The sequence below is a fragment of the Protopterus annectens genome, chromosome 8.part0 (assembly GCF_019279795.1).
Source record: "Protopterus annectens isolate FY-2018-M chromosome 8.part0, PAN1.0, whole genome shotgun sequence".
Taxonomy (NCBI): domain Eukaryota; kingdom Metazoa; phylum Chordata; order Ceratodontiformes; family Protopteridae; genus Protopterus; species Protopterus annectens.
In genome coordinates, this window is record NC_056741.1 from 507,661,317 (window position 1) to 507,679,376 (window position 18,060).

Sequence of the window (18,060 nt, forward strand, 5' to 3'; positions counted from 1 at the left end):
AAGTAAGAAGCTGAGATCCCTTATAAGATCCTCCAAAGCTAGCTAGAAAAACAAAATCACCACTAATTCTAAAGACAACCACAAAGCATTCTATAGCTATGTCAAGAATCTCGATGGCAACACCCAGATCTGCTCTGAGTTACAGCACAAAGGCACGAAAATTACAGAACCAGCTGATATTGCCAACATCCTGGCAGATAGGTTCAGTGCTAAGTTTACCCCCCCCCCCCATTCCCCTAAAGGGCCCATATCTATACAGGAAGAATGCAGAGTCCCTGTAATCACAACTACGCAGGTAAAAGCTGCACTCTGTAAAGTCAAAAACACAGCATCCATGGGACCGGACAACATTCCAGGCTGCGTTTTACACGAACTTCAGAACGAACTGGCTCCCCACTTAAGCATCATGCTCAATAATAGCCTCGCATCAAGCTTTGTGCCCACTGAATGGCGCACAGCAACAGTTATCCCACTCCACAAAGGGGGAGCCACCACTGATCCTGGGGACTATTGACCTACTAGCCTGACGAGCCTGGTCTGCAAGGCCATGAAATGTATCATCATGGAACTCATAAACAAAGACATTGGTAACCTCCAAACTCTGGATCCCACCCAGTTCAGGTTTGTGAAAGGCAGATCATGCCTCCTGAACCTGATCGACTTCTTGGAGGCAGTCACCAAAGCTGTAAATGAGGGTATGATGGTTCATACAGCCTATCTTGTCCTCCCCAAGTCTTTCAACACCATTCCCCATTCTGGAATTAACTAGGTATAAATCCCTACATCACAAGATGGGTAGCCAACTGGCTCACTGACAGAACCCACACTGTAAAAGTTGCAAACTCCAAATGTGACCTCAAAGCAGTGACAAGTGGAGTAACACAGGGTTCCATCCTGGGACCTCTCCTGTTTGTTATCTACTTCTCTGACGTACAGGCTACCACAGAAGGCCTCTGGCTAACGAAGTTCACAGATGATTGCAAACTAGGAGCCATAGTCAAGTCCTCAAATAATGTGGACATCCTACAGAAGGGCCTCGCTGAGACAGATGCCTGGTGTCAGAGCCAAGGCCTCAAGCTCGTTCAGTGCCAAAAAGTGCAGTGTCATCCCCTTTGGTAAAAACTCTGCACCCATGAACTACAACATAGGCAGCAATCTACTTAACTCTGAATGTGTGATAAGAGACCGTGGGACCCAGGTGGACAGTAGTCTCTCCTTTGTTACTCACATCGCCACAGTAGTCAGGAAGTCCTTCTACGTGGCATACCTCATCATAAAAGGGTTCTCATCCAGGAAAAAAGAGGTCATTGTTCCCCTCTCCTCGACACTCATTAGACTCATTATAGAGTACAACGCCCCTTTTGGAATGTACCTCACAAGACATCTGCAGCAGCTGGAAAGGCCACAGAAGTGCCTCACAAAGAGGTTCACTGGCCTCAAACAAATGCCCTACACTGACCGCCTCAAAAAAACTCCAGCTTTACTCCGTAGCATATCGCCTACTCCGAGGTGATCTCTGCCTAACATGTAAAGCTATGTCAAACCCAGAGCTGTTGGACATGCCTACACCTAAAGAAATCCCAATCCCTCCAAGCTACATGCTCTAGGGGCCTAAACCTTGTCACCACAATAAACAAGACATGCTGGAGGGATAGATTCCTGTCCCAGAGACTTTCCATACTCTGGAACAGGCTACCCATCTATGTCAAGCAAAGTTCTTCATTAGCACTCTTCAAGAAAAATCTTGATGAGTGGATGAAAAATAGGAAATACACCCCAGGGATCACTTCTGTGTCTCTGATCGACAGTGGCATAGGAAAACAACTTTCTTGGGTAGCGCAAGCCAGGGAATCTTGTTGGCTAGGCTTACGTAGGCCCTTGGGCTGATAGCCTAGTACCTACCTATTAACCTATGAACCTATGGTTGTCCTTCATTGAGGAAGCTAATTTGGATTCGTAGTTCACTTTGGAGGACTTCACAAGAAGTCTTATTTGCTTGTTTAAGCTGAGGAGGGAGTGTTTCCAGTTTAGGGCTTGCTTCCTCTTACTCTTAGACAGCAATGTCTTCCTCTTATTGTAAAGTCTGTTAATGGTAGTTGTCCATCAGGCAGGTTTGCTCTTCCTTGAGGAGCTTGTTTCACACATCATTAGCATCTTCACTGTGCTAACAGCCCTGAATCTCTACCATATAAAAAGGCAACTAAGTACCTAGGGAAACAAGTGGTGAGAAGACATGTTTATGTTGGGAATACTGCACATAATGCTATTTCTTCAGAATATATCTGTATAGAGTACTGAACTTAAGAAGGTATGCTTCCATTTTGTCAGCTACATACTGCATATGCTGGAATGTATTTAACAAAAATCTGAAGCAAATGCTTTTACACTTTTATCTGTATAGATTAGTTAGAAGTTTACTGATGGCATGGTCATGTTTGCCAAGTCATTTTAGATGTATACATGATTGTCAATATATGAAAATGGAATGCTCTGTGATTAATATGTATAAATGTTTGAGGGACAGTTCCCTTGATAGCACTTTTAGCATTTCAAAGATGGTCTGTTAGCAAAATGTGTCGTTTCCTGTTATCTGGGGGGAGCAAAGGTGAGTTACTGTTATGGCACAAACAAGGATAGACTGTTCCTTTTGGGAGGAGCATAGGTTAATTACTGTTATGACACAAACAATTATATGTTGCTGTTTTTACTCTCCTAATTTTACATCATGCCTGTTTGTATTTCACATCTGTACACTGTTGTATGTGTCTCCATGGGATACTACTGAATGGTTGCCATTTCTATTTTATCTAGAAACAATTATTTTGTAGTTATGTGTATTATCCTTCTGCTGTCTTTTAGGATACTAGGAGTAGGCCACCCAAGCATGTCAATCCTGGGAGACCCCCCCCCCCCTTCACTGATGCTGAAAACCAGTTGATAGTGGATGCCTTTAGGCAACATGGTGTTTTCTGCTGGAAAGAGGATAAGGAGATATGGTACATAGCATACAAATTTGGCAACAGATAGTTGACAATGTGAATGCTGTGGGTGGCCATGGCAGGACATACAAGCAGGTGCACCACAGGGCCACTGACATGATCACATCTGCAGAGAGAAGTGCAGCTTCAGTGGGCCCTGACCAGATGGCTACCAGGGTAGGGCATGTTAGGGAATGACCACTTACAACCAGTAAGGAATTCCTGGTCAATATCAGTGATCCAGACAGTACCCAGTAGAGTGCACTATGGCATGTCCTGGCTATCAGGGTTACAATTTCAGAGACAACAAGCACGTGCCAGGAGGAGCTTCCAGGTAGGCTTTGGCTTCTGTTAAATACTGTTGTATAGTAAAACAATGGAAATCAATAAGTGACTCTGTGTCACATGTATTTTGGGGGGATGGTTGGAGATTGCTACAGTTATTAGCTTAGGTTGGAGCTGACAGACAAATTCTTTTGAAAGTATAGTTAATGGACATATAAAAGGGTAAAAGTGATACCCCACTGTGTCACTGATAATTGTGATGATGTTGCCCTTATCTCTTGCTTGACTTCATCCAGAATCATCTAGATTGCAGAGGAAAATCTCATCTGCAGATGGTAAGGCAAAATTTTTATGTCAGTACTGCTGAGCAATTTAAAGAAATGTTTTAGTGTGTGCTGTTGATATCAGGCCTGATGTGTGTATTGTTGTACTTTCTGTAACAGTGGCAGCAATGTTAATTTGTTAGCACGTATTGGACTATAGTACTGTAGGTATTCATTTTTCCTGTGTTTGTTGCTTGTTATGACAGGTGATTATGACAGTGGGAGTGTGGGCCCTCTCCCACCTGATGTCTGTGTATTAGCAAATGCTGATGATGATGGTGTCCAAACTGAGGCACAGTTTGGGGGTGAAGAGGTTGAATATGACAGTGAGGTTGACATACAGCCATCCCCTGCAATAACTTTGGACACGGCCAGTAGACTTACACTTACTCATTCCAGTGAGCCATCAGATACTGGACAAGTGGAGGGTGAAACCATTGATCAGGGAAGTGTGGGTACTGTGGCTTCAGTGCCTGCTGACACTGGTCATAGCCAAAATGTGGGCAGGCTGCCACTCAGGAGGGTTGATAGGGGTGCTCGGAGGGGGCCTGCTGTCTCTCCTCCACCTGCTGCAGGTGTTTCTTTCTGTGCCACTCAACATAAGTTTAAAGAATTCATGGCTGCACAGGCACATTCCCATAGGTGCTCCAGACAAATACTCAAGGTTGTAGATGTGGCACAGGGTGACATGCGTGAATACCTCCACTAAATTACCGATTCAACAAATTGGGTTAATGACACATTGGAAGGAGGGGTGTCTGTGATGGAATGAGGGATGTCTATCATGGAAAAAGCATTGTCTGTGATGAAATGTCTACTGGGAGGGGAACTGCATCCTCATGGATGTAGGTCAGCCACATCATCTTCTATCAGCCAATGTGGCTGTGCCTGAACACGCTCATAGTGGCAGTACTTCCACTGATCTGTCAGTGAGTGCACTGTCCACACCAAGACATGGCAGGCCATGGAGTCATGGTCCTGGCCATCCCTGTGAAGGGAACTCATCCAGCAGACATCAGTCACATTCACGTAACAGCAGTGCATCTGACGGTGGGTGTAAAAGTGCAAGTGCAACTCTTTGTAGAGCCAGTTCTCATGGTCAGGTATGACAATGATGAACTACCACCTCCATCATGCTCAGCTCACACCTGTCTGACATATTAAGATGTAGAGCCAGCACAGAGCTTGGCTGTGTTCATGCAGACACTTACACACCAAATTCTCCTGGAGGACCCCTACAGACACACACACAACAATTAATCGTTTTGTCTCACTGGTCTTTTATTGGTTTATCCAAATGTCTGCCTGTTTCTCTTTCTTACTCACACACGTTCACCAACCTTTTGGGTTAGCCTAGGCTTCCTGCCCCCCCCCCCCACACACACACACACACACACACAGTACCCTGTGCAAGTGATGAGAACTCTGCCATATCCCTGTTTTCTACCTTTTGAATTCAGGGACACATAAGCTTTGTGTCTGATGCTCAGTGTGCAGAGCTATCTTATTGCTTAGTATGCCTGCATATGTGGTGTTGAACTGGTAATTGTACCTTTGAGTTATATTGGCCTTGGAAAGTTAGACAAGTTGATAGCATCAGAATTTCCCAACTTTTTAGTGAATGATCTTGTCAGGGTTGTGAAGTCAGAAATTGCAATGTGCATCATTACTAAGTTCTCTCTTTAATGATTTTCCAATACAAATGTATAGTGCTAAACTGATGGCATGCAGTTACCTGCAGTACTTTTGAGAGGTATGACTGTGTGAATCTTTGATGCCTGAGGCCTACTACTTAGTAATGGATACATATAAGTCAAATACATCTCTGCTGTTCCATATTAAGGTAATTTCTGTACAAATCTCCCACTTTTCACTTGCTTACTATACCAAGTAAAGAAATGCAAGGCCATACCACACAGTCTTATTATTAAACAATATACTGCTGGTTCAGGACTTACCTTGTAAATGCAGTAGTTGCCACACTTTTTCAGGGCTGACTCTGTCTGATGCAAGAAGTACACAGCCAGTACATGTGGACTTAAAGGTTGTGTGAATTGCCCGGCTTCAGTGTTGCTATATATATATATATATATATATATATATATATATGTGAGTAGGAGGAAGGTTTTAGGCCACTAGGTCATGAGTGTGGGTGTTATGCATTATCTCTTAGCTAATACAAGGGCATACTGAGCATGTCTATGTCTGCCTATACCCAAAGCAGCCGGAGGGTCCTCCTCTGACTCCTCATCTGCTTGTGGCTGTGGTGACCTTGCTATTGGTGGTGAGATGTCTGCCACATCCCCTTGCTGATCCTGCTGAAGCTGTTTCCTCAGGATGATGCTGTGTAGCATGGCACATACTGTGAATATTTCTGTACATATCCATGGATTGTACTGCAGGGCTCCTCTAGATATCCAGACACCAGAATCATGACTTCAGAAGCCCAAAGACATGCACTATGATATTTCTGGTTTGAGCATGTGGCTCATTATGGTGTTATTCCATGGGTGTGTGTGCATTTCTGATGGGTGTCATCAGCCACTGTTCCAGTGCATAGCCTAAATGCCCCAGTAAATGACCCTGTGAGATATCTCCCTTAGCAAACACCTGGTACAGATGGGAGGTGTGTCAGATATGTGATTTGTGGTAACTGCTAGGATTGCCAGCACACACGTTCAAGATGATTCCCTTGGCATTACACATGACTTGGCAGTTGATAGAGTGGCAGCCCTTTCTGTTTATTTAGACGCTACCCTGTTCCCTGAGTGGTGCCATAATTTCTATATGTGTGCAATCTATGGTAACCAGTACTTCAGGGTAATGTGATACATGGTAAAACTCCTGCATATTTCTGGCCTTCTCCTCAGAACTACTGCGAAAATATATGTGGTCACTGGCATGTTGGTCCATGGCATTCAGGAATTGGTAGAGAATCATGGATGCTGATGCATGTAACACCTCCAACATGTCCATTATTGGTCTCTGAAAGTTACCTGTAGTTAAGATTCTAAGGGCTACACATACCTTTGTCTCCACTGGGATGGGTTCTCCTCAGTTGGTTCTGGCTCTGAGATCATTACGGCAGAGGTCATGGAGTTTCTGTACAGTTTCCCTGTTCACTCTGTAGAGATCTACAATTTCCACATCATATAGGTTGTGAAAAGTTAAACGGGGCCTGAAAATTCTTCTCCTTCTTGGCCTATTGGTAGCAGCAGCATCTTTGGCATCAGCCTGTAGCATATACAAATGAATTAAAGCAGCAGCCCCTAACATTCTGTCCATGTAGACACCTTTCCATGGCAGTATTCCAAAAGTTTTGGTATTCACACGAAAAAACAGCATAGAGTCTATACAGATGTTTTATAATTTGTTGAATAGCTCTGCCATGTTGGATTGGTTGATTAGCATTAATTTCAGCTGCTTATGCTGCAATTAGCATGCCACAGTGTTCAACTTGTTTGTTTGGGGGTGTGCACCTCTACACAGCACTTACTAAATCTGAATTTGACACGCACACAGAAAATGACCATGTAGGGTTTATTGACTCCCCCGATAGTATTTCCTGCTTGAACATACATGCATATTAAACAAAAAATCCTAGTTAGAGGACAATAAAGTGAAACACACAGTTTATAAAGTACTACAATGTAATCATCTAGATGTTGATGTTAAATAAAATGTGAGGCTGGCTTTGCCATCATTGTGCTGGTATTTTTTATTTTTTTTTGCTTCAGTTATCTCAGTTTTTTTATTTGTTTGTATTTACCCATAAGTTTGAGTGCCATTCACAAATACTGCAGCATCTATATTTATTTTTGGTCCTATATGAGCAACTCACAAGACTAAAACGTCATGAATATAGATTGTGTAATGTTTGCAAATGCAAAGATCTATTTGCCTTGCTGATGTATTGCTCAGTCAGCAGAAACAAGCCATTATGTCAAGTAAAAAAAAATGTAAACACTTTTCTCAGCATAAAACCCTTAGCACTCATTCATCATGTGATACAGGTAAACCTGTTTCCTATACCTACAGATGTTCCTGATAATATGCAGTAATGCTCTCAGCTCCGTTTAAGTGGGATGTCCAAGCACCAGATCATAGGATCATAGGAAATTACTAGGCTATTGGCCCTGAGGCCCTTACAAGCCTAGCCAACAGATTTGCCCATGTTCCAACAAGGCAGCACCCAATGCACCTGTCCAGCAAGGACACAGGTGGAATTCTAGGGGTGCATTTTCTGTTCCCCATCCAGTTTGCGCTTAAAATGGAATAATGAGATACTCTGCTTGACATCGAGAGGGAGTCTCTTCTACAGAAGGGGGAGTCTCTGGAAAACAAATCTGTCTTGCCAAGAAGTCTTATTGATGTACAGACCAGGTTGAGGTTGTGTGTGCGGGTTAATCGAGTGGAGCTTGACTTATGGATATGCAGCAGTCCCATCAAGGTGGGGTTTGAGATTGCTTTGTATGCCAGTCAGAAGTCACCTCTTAGAAGTCTGTATGAGACTGAGTAGAGGGGTAAAGCTTTTAGCCTGTCTGTGTAGGGTTGATGTTTGAGGCCCTGGATTCTCCTGGTGAGGAAACTCTGTGGTCTCTCCACCTGCTGCATGGGCTTTGTGATATGCATGCGGAAAGGGGTGTTGCACTCAATAATGGGTCTTATAAGTGAAGAATGCAGGGATATTATGACCTCGTTGTCTCTGGATGAGATATCCTTTCTAATGAGGTGAGCCATGTAGAAAGCCTTCCATACAATGGAGGCAATATGGTTGTCAAAAATCAGGTTGCTATCAACCCGAGTGCTCCAGTCCCTCATGATTGATTTCGTGAGTAGGACCTTGTTATCAATTTGATCATTTGTGGGAATGTCACTATCTTCAAAGGGGATGATGATGCATTTTTCTGTCATTCAATTTGAGGCTATGTTTCTGGCAACAGTAATTTGTTTGAGTGAGACACTCTAGGAAGATGTCCTCATCACTAGAGGAATTGATGACAGTGCCCAACTTGCAGTCATCTGCAAACTTGGTCAGCCATAGCCCACTGGTTATGGCCTGCACTTTAGAAAAGTGCATCACAAACAACAGAGGCCCCAAGTCCGATCCCTGGGGTACACCACTCATTACGGGTCTACTGCTTGAGGTGGCTTCCCCTATTTGACTAGGTGGTTTCTATCAGTGAGCCAGTTTTCTACTCATCTAGTAACATATGGATTGATGCCTAGTTGAGAGAGTTTATCTATTATACCTGAGTTGGGAATAGTATCGAAGGCTTTGGCCAGGTCAGGGTAGGTGGTGTGTGCCCATCTTCCCTTCATTGCTTTAGTGACTGTCTCAAAGAATTCAACCAAATTAACAGGCATGACCTCCCCTTGATGACACCAAACTGTGTGGGATTGAGTGTTTGGAGTTTGCCAATGTCCGTGTTAATGAGGTCCATGATAATCCTTTCTATGGCCTTACAGATCAGGCTAGTTGGGCCGATGGGTCTATAATTTCCTGGATCAGTGGACGCCCCACCTTTGTGCAAAAGGATGACAGTGGCTGTCCTCCACTCAGCTGGGACAAAGCCAGTACTCAGGCTTTGGTTGAATAGGATCCCTAATGATGCTGCAAGTGACTGCCTGAGTTTTTGTAGGATGCAGCCTAAGATGTTATTGGGTCCCATGGAGGCTATATTTTTTGCCTTTGAGAGGGCAGTGATGACTTGCTCCCTAGAGATAAGAAGAGGGGGAAAAGTGCTGGGGATGTCCTGATTTACTGATGGGGGACAGAGGGGTGAAGTTTTAACTGAACCTGTCTGGCGGGTCTATATCAGTTCCATGAAAATCCATTTCAGCAAATACCAAAAGAGCGACACGTAGTAATTGAACCCCGAATAGACCGAACGTACTAACCGCAAAATTTAAAACATCGAATGGTCACAGTCAGCCAACCCCACCACCCACTACATACTACCTACCCAAACAAAATAAATAAACCACATACATACACTAACCAATCTCTACTCCTAACCCTAAAGTAAGGCACCAAAACCCAACTTCTAACCCTACACTAAACCTACATGCACAACTATCTATGCACTATCCTTAACTCCTCCCTAACCCTAAGGTCCATAAGTACCACACACTTCCCCTATGGAGATATACCCTAACAAAATAAATAATACACATAAATACATTTAACAAATCCCTACTTCTAACACTACACTAAATCTTACATACATTACCTATCTATACACTTACCTTAACCCGCACCCTACCCTAAGGTCCATACCTATCGCACACTTACCTTACGGAGCTATACCACAGACGGGCCAACCAAAACACGTCGACATTTTGGATTTCGCTGTTTTGGATGTTCGGCGTTTATGTAGTTCGCGCAATACATATCGATCATTTCATATTCGTGGAAATGGCAATTTGATCATCTGATAGGGAGCCATCTATGGCATTTGTGTATGTGGTGTCCTTGACCACCAGATCTAAGCAGATCTGAATGCTTCCTTTGAGAATATGGACATATGTGAAGATGGCCTTATGACTGTCTTTAGTAGATGTGGCCAGTTTGGACTCAAAGTTTGCTTTAGAGGATTTCAGTAGCATTCTTATTTGCTTGTTCAGGCTAAGTAGAGATTGCTTCCAATTAGGCACCTGCTACTTCTTGGTTCTGGGCAGCAATTTTTTTTCCTTTTATTACACAGTTTATTTATTGCAGATGTCCACCAGTCAGGTTTAATTCTTGAGGCGGACAATTTTTTTCCTGTTGGGTATTCCTGATTCCATGCAGCTGTATAAATACTCACACAGTACTTTGGTGTAGGTTTGAACATATGTGTCAGTTCCTACAGTGGGGGGGGGGGGGCTGTGAAGCTGTTTATACCTTCCCTCAGGAGGTTGTAATCAGCTTTGGAGAAGTTCTTTTGTTTGACGCTAGCTGGGGGATTGGGTGAGATGATGACTGCGAAAGTGACCACTTTGTGGTTGGATTTTACCAGGGAAGATGACACTGTATGGATGCTGCAGTGGTTACTCTTGTTTGTTAATACCATGTCCAAGATATTATCACCTCTTGTGGCAGTGTTGATAGGCTGATCAAAGGCCTTCACATTGATGAAATCAAGGAATCTTAAGGCAATTGTGTTTTGGCATGAGTAGTTCTTCCAGTCTATGGTTGGATAGATAAAGTCGCCCAGGATCAGGGTAAAGGATTGAATCTTGATAGATTCAAAGAGGTCCAGATAGGTGGAGTGGGTATCTTGAGTCAAAGATGGGAGCCTGTAGTTAACTATGATTTGAACAGGGGTCTTGTCAATGGTTAACTGCACCTGGAGTGTCTTGTGTGCATCATACTGTTTGACCACCCTGGAGGTGTGTATGGCTTTAACATATATATTGAAACTCCACCTCTTTCTGCCTTGCTGCCCATGGTTTGGGGTCTGAATGTATGATAGGATGAGTAATTTGGTATGGCTGGGTTGCTCTCCACAGCTTTGAGACAGGTTTCTGTTACTGCACAAATGTTAGCATCTTCCAGGTTTATGAATGTTTGCAATGAGTGCAGTTTCATGTTTAGACTCCTAGCATTTAACTGCATGACCTTTAATTTTCGTTTTTGTAGTTTTTATCTCATGGCATTGCCTAAAAAAGGCACTATGGGGGAGGAAAAAGCCTTTGCCAGAAGCCTGAAGCCCAAGGGAGACAGATGCAGGCCATCTCTGGTAAAGCATTGTGATCTGTAGATCATGTCTTCTCAGGCTGTCAGGCACTGGATCCCCTTGGAATGACACAGAAACTAAGCCAATTGTTAAAGTTAGACATTTTCTGTTTGTATTGAGTCATCATTCTGGGTGAGGGTAGAATGCTTCTTAAGGCTAGGGACATACGTACCTGGGACACACATTCAGCGAGCTCAATCATATATCTCTCTTCATATAGTCCAGGGTGGTACATCTCAAGTCATTCACACCAGCATGTACTATGACAGAGTCATAACAGTACCTGTTGTTGAGAGACTTGAGACCATGTGTAATATGGTGAATTCTGGCACTTGACAAACCAACTAACTGTGACTTTCTCCTTATCCATCCTGGTGAGGGGCACATCTGTGTGCCTCGCAATGGAGTCTCATATGACTAATGTGTTGGGTTTATGGCTAGGCCTTAGTGGTGTGAGACACAGGTTTGCATACTATGTGTGGTGTGTGCTGTGGTGGGCTGTGAAGTTCACGTGTGTTTTTGCCTCAGAGGTATCTTTTGTTAGGGTATATTTTTGTTGAGGACCTCTGCACATGGATGTGTGTTGTGTAGGTGTGGGTGATGTTTGAGGTGTGATGCTTGTGTTGACAACCTTCACAATGCCAGATATACTGGCTTGTGAGGGAGAGAGAATAAACTCTAGCTTCTTAATGTAATTGCATCTCTCACAAATTGTATTCCTAGGTGGTAGTAGCAGAAGATTGCTCATGTGCATGAGGCAGTTGCTACACTGAGTCAAGATGCCCATATCAACCAGACTGGCAGGAGAAACTGGAGGAAATTGGCCATCCATATTTGTCAGAATCTGAAGGAGAGAGGCTAGAGAGAGCTAAGGAGGTAAAAGGTGGAAATCCTAAGATGAGTGCTACTAGGTGATCACACAAGTCTTACTATGGAAACATTTGCAGCTGGGATACCTTGCAATTGGTTAAAAACAGTGCAGCTGCAGTGTGAAACTTGCAAACAAAGTCCAAAACAGCACAAACATGGGGTTTAAATACCACAAAAAATATAAGAGTATAGTAACACTGAAATCTAGCTAATCCTGCTAGCCCCTGCTCTCTTTACCAATCAGTTTGTGCCAGACAAGGTACAGGAAGCCCTGCTATTCTCACTAGCAGAGATGATAGGCCCCCACCACCCAGAAGATGGCTACCAGAAACACAGAAGGCAAACACAAGATGGCTGTCAGGAACACAGAAAGTAAACACAAGATGGCTGCCAGAAAAACAGAAGGCAAACACAAGATGGCTGACAGGAACACGGAAGGCAAAAACAAACAGTTCTGGATGCAGCATACATCTATCTGGATTATTTTACTCAATTTAAGGGTTAAGAACACAGTTAAACTCACAGAAAAACACAGATTAACCACTTACACAAAAACAGAGCTCACAGTATGAAAAAAATACAGTTAAACAGCAATGAAATGCAGTAAAATGCAGTTAAACAGTAACGAAGTGCAGTAAATAGCAATGAAATACAGTTAAACAGTAATGAAATGCAAAAAAGCAGAGTCCCAAATGGCAGTAGTGCTTCCAAAGGATTTATTCACACTTCCAGTGCCACGTAAACAGAATAAAAAACAGTATTAAAAATACTAGCACGTACTAGTAGTAACTGCAAAACATATAAAACAAGACCATAAATGTTAAGCGCTTTTTGTCCGGATTCCATCCGGACTTCTTCAGACAACAAACCGACATTAAAGTCATGTTTAAATAACCTCTCCTTATACAATTGACCTATCAGGTCACAATGTTCTCCATTTAAAAAATGTTAAAGCTATATTTACCTTCACTCAAAATGAGTACAAGCTCTACATAAAATTATTTAAAATATACCAAATAAAGTGCATGGACCATGCTACCCTAATTAGCAAAAATCTGTTCATGTTCTAAATCCAATTTACAAAGATATTTATACAGTTACAAACTGTCAGTAGTAAATAATAAAAGATTATTAGTATGATCGGCAACCATGTACTGTTAAAGCTTTATTCAATGATCTCTACATTAGCATAAGTGACATCTAGGTGTTAAACTAAAAATTTTTTTATTATTCAATTCCTAGCTACTTATAAGATTAATACTATGACTACTATGGTCCAGTTTAAATAATAAACCTTATGTACTGTACTCTACAGTAACCCACTACTTCTATGTTAACTTCTACTTGACCTGTCTTCCGCCACATGCAACTCCTATTATATTGTAAAAATCCTTACTACAGACTATCTATCTAAGTTGGAGTATATAATAATGTTTATATTTAATATAATAGATGAATTAGAAGTGGTATTGAGTCTATGAAATTACTCGTAAAAAGTCAAAAAAGTCAAACAAAGTGTGGTATGTGTGCACAATATAAGACTTGGTTTCAAAGAAAGGAATTCCATTCTTAAATGGTCCATTTTTACTTTCACTAACAAAGGAGAATTTTTTTTTGCCAGTAGCATATTATGTTTACTTGTATTCATATATAGTTTAACCTCTAAAACCTAGTTCATCAGTGAACCCCTTTTATCTAAGTAAATTCCTAAGCTTCAGTACACATGCTATGGAGCACATTTCGTTTAGTCCTGGTTTGTTACTAGCTTTTAATCATAGTTGCCAGTTGAGTTCACTTCTTTCTAAAAGTAATTTTACTAAACTGTCATCTATGTATTTTTTATTGTAGTTTTTTTCTACGCTGTGGCCTATTTGGGAAATTATCTTAAATTTAAAACAATGTTCAACATTTTGATCACAATGTCTTGCTAAAGCATTGTTGGTTTTCTTCTTTTTAATTGCATATACATGTTCATAGATTCTATCTCTTAATCGACGGTCAGTTTTACTGACATAAAATGCTGGACATTGTTGACATTGGGCCAGATATACAACTGATCTTGTATTACAGTTGTATATTTCTCGAATATGAAATTTTTCTTTTCTAATTATGAAACAATTCCCACTATCTATATAACTACAATATTTACACGCTCCACATTTATGTGTACCTGCATTATTCTTTTTGACTTTATAAGATGTTTCTAATAAATTTTTCATATTAAAACCCCGTCTAAATGTAATAATAGGGAACTCACCTATCTTGTTAAATATATCCTTGTCTATTGACAAGTAATACCAATATTTTCTTACTGTTTTCTGGATATCTAATGCTACAGGACTATATGTGAAAATAAATGAAAGGGAAAAGTTCTTATTTTTAATATTCATAGATTGTTCAAAAGAGGTTGAAATAAATCTCTCTTCATGAACCGTGTCCCCTGCTTCAGTATTAGTGGTGTTTCCCAATGTCACCATACAGTTGTCCAAAATTGGTTTGTAAATACCTGATTTCCTTTTCACTTTTACTTCATAAAAGATATCTGATAGGAACCACGTAGGATAACCTCTATGTGTAAACATTTCATACAATAATTTACATTCCTCCTCAAATTCTCATTTTTTTCAAATTTTTCAATTCAACAAGTATTTTTCTAAAATTCACTAAAAACTTCCAAGAACACAAGATCCACTTTTTAGATGTGGAACTATGTAAAATATACAAGAAGGCAGATATACTGCAAAAATTTATAGAAAAAACACATACTCAAATTGTTTCTTGCACTTTACCAGTTCTCACCCCCTACACCAGAAAAAATCAGTTGTGAAGGGACAACTTTACATGCAGCTAGAATGATAAGTACAGAAAGTGAATTTGAGGAGGAATGTAAATTATTGTTTAAAATGTTTACACATAGAGGTTATCCTACATGGTTCCTATCAGATATCTTTTATAAAGTAAAAGAGAAAAGGAAATCAGGCATTTACAAACCAATTTTGGACAACTGTATGGTGACATTGGGAAACACCACTAATACTGAAGCAGGAGACACGGTTCAGGAAGAGAGATTTATTTCAACCTCTTTTGAACAATCTATGAATATCAAAAATAAGAACTTTTCCCTTTCATTTATTTTCACATATAGTCCTGTAGCATTAGATATCCAGAAAACAGTAAGAAAATATTGGTATTACTTGTCAATAGACAAGGATATATTTAACAAGATAGGTGAGTTCCCTATTATTACATTTAGATGGGGTTTTAATATGAATAATTTATTAGAAACATCTTATAAAGTCAAAAAGAATAATGCAGGTACACATAAATGTGGAGCGTGTAAATATTGCAGTTATATGGATAGTTTGAATTATTTCATAATTAGAAAAGAAAAATTTCATATTCGAGAAATATACAACTGTAATAAAAGATCAGTTGTATATCTGGCCCAATGTCAACAATGTCCAGCATTTTATGTCGGTAAAACTGACTGTCGATTAAGAGATAGAATCTATGAACATGTATATGCAATTAAAAAGAAGAAAACTGACAATGCTTTAGCAAGACATTGTGATCAAAATGTTGAACATTGTTTTAAATTTAAGATAATTTCCCAAGTAGGCCACAACGTAGAAAATAACTACAATAAAAATACATAGATGACAGTTTAGTTAAATTACTTTTAGAAAGAAGTGAACTCAACTGGCAACTACGTTTAGAAGCTAGTAACGAACCAGGACTAAACGAAATGTGCTCCATAGCATGTGTACTGAAGCTTAGGAGTTCGCTTAGATAAAAGGGGTTCACTGATGAATTAGGTTTTAGAGGTTAAACTATATATGAATACAAGTAAACATAATATGCTACTGACAAAAAAATCCTCCTTCGTTAGTGAAAGTAAAAATGGACCATTTAAGAATGGAATTCCTTTCTTTGAAAGCAAGTCTTATATTGTGTACACATACCACACTTTGACTTTTTTTGACTTTTCACAAGTAATTTCATAGATTCAATACCACTTCTAATTCATCTATTATATTAAATATAAACATTATATACTCCAACTTAGATAGATAGTCTGTAGTAAGGATTTTTACAATATAATAGGAGTTGCATGTGGCGGAAGACAGGTCAAGTAGAAGTTAACATAGAAGTAATGGGTTACTGTAGAGTACAGTACATAAGGTTTATTATTTAAACTGAACCTTAGTAGTCATAGTATTAATCTTATAAGTAGCTAGGAATTGAATAATAAAAAAAAATGTAGTTTAACACCTAGATGTCACTTATGCTAATGTAGAGATCATCAAATAAAGCTGTAACAGTACATGGTTGCCGATCATACTAATAATCTTTTATTATTTACTACTGACATTTTGTAACTGTATATATCTTTGTAAAATTGATTTAGAACATGAACAGATTTTTGCTAATTAGGGTAGCATATTCAATGCAGTTTATTTGGTATATTTTAAATAATTTTATGTAGAAATTGCACTAATTTTGAGCGAAGGTAAATATAGCTTTAAACATTTTTAAATGGAGAACATTGTGACCTGATAGGTCAATTGTATAAGATGTTATTTAAACATGACTTAAATGTCGGTTTGTTGTCTGAAGAAGTCCGGATAGAATCCGGATGAAAAGCGCTTAACATTTATGGTCTTGTTTTGTATGTTTTGCAGTTACTACTAGTACGTGCTAGTATTTTTAATACTGTTTTTTATTCTGTTTACGTGGCACTGGAAGTGTGAATAAATCCTTTGGAAGCACTACTGCCATTTGGGACTCATTGCTTTTTTGTATTTTAACCGTTGGAGTTTCGTTCATTAGTGTTACTAATGTAATGCAGTTAATCAGTAAATTGCTTTGAAACAGTGCAAATGTGATAAATTAGCTATAAGGCACAAATAAAAATGATAGGTAAGTGCAAATACAATAAAATAAATGAAAATAAAAGAAAAAACACTTAGATTGGTCTTGGAGCCTCGTGAATTTTGTAAAATGTCCAAGAGATGATACATCTCACCAGAGCCTGGTTCAAACAAGCCCAAACTAGCTCAAATGTCAGATTTAAATACCATAAAAAATAGAGGATTCTAATAACAAAGAAACTTAGCCAATCCTGCTAACCCTTGCTTTCTTTATCAATCAGCTTGTGCCAGACAAGGTCCATGTAGCACTGCTACTCTCACTAGCAGAGAAGATAGGCCCCTACCAACACAAGATGGTTGTCAGAAACACAGAAGGCAAACACAAGATGGTCACCAGAAACAAAGAAGACAAAAACAAACAGCTCTGAATGCCGCAAACCTGTATCCAGACTATACTACTTAATTTAAGGGTTAAGAACAAAGCAAAACAGAAAAAGCACAGATTAACCACTTGCAGACAAAAAAACTGGACTCACAGTATGAAAAAATACAGTTAAAAAGTAAAGAAATGTAGCAAAATACAGTTAAACAGTAATGAATTGCAGTAAATAGCAATGAAATTCAGATAAACAGTAATGAAATGCAGTTAATCAGTAAATGGCTTTAGTGCACTGCAAATGTGATAAATTAGCTATAAGGCACAGATAAAAATAATAGGCAAGTGCAAATGCAATAAAATAAGTGAAAATAAATGAAAAGCACTTAGATTTGTCGTGGGGTCTCAGGAATATTGTAAAACATCCCAGAGATGATGCACCTCAGCAGACCCTATTTAAAACAAGCCTCTTTTAGCACTAGTCTAATTGTCCTTATGGGCCATTTTCAGCCTAACCAATTGCCCCATGTGAAAATCAAGCCCTCCACCATGTGTCTATAAGGTAACCACCTTAACCATTATGTCAACCCTGTCATCATGCCTAATGAATGAACAATGTTTACAAGGCATTGTATG

At 39.9% G+C, this 18,060-nt stretch overlaps 1 protein-coding gene across 1 annotated transcript in view; it reads left to right on the forward strand.

Annotated features, from left to right (window-relative positions):
• The window catches only part of LOC122808293 (melatonin receptor type 1C-like), a 97,440-nt gene that overhangs the window by 42,239 nt on the left and 37,141 nt on the right, over nt 1–18,060 (forward strand). The window contains exon 3 of the mRNA XM_044079258.1: nt 3,793–4,041. Coding sequence (XP_043935193.1) covers nt 3,793–4,041 — 249 coding nt within the window. The remainder of the gene's footprint in view (nt 1–3,792; nt 4,042–18,060) is intronic.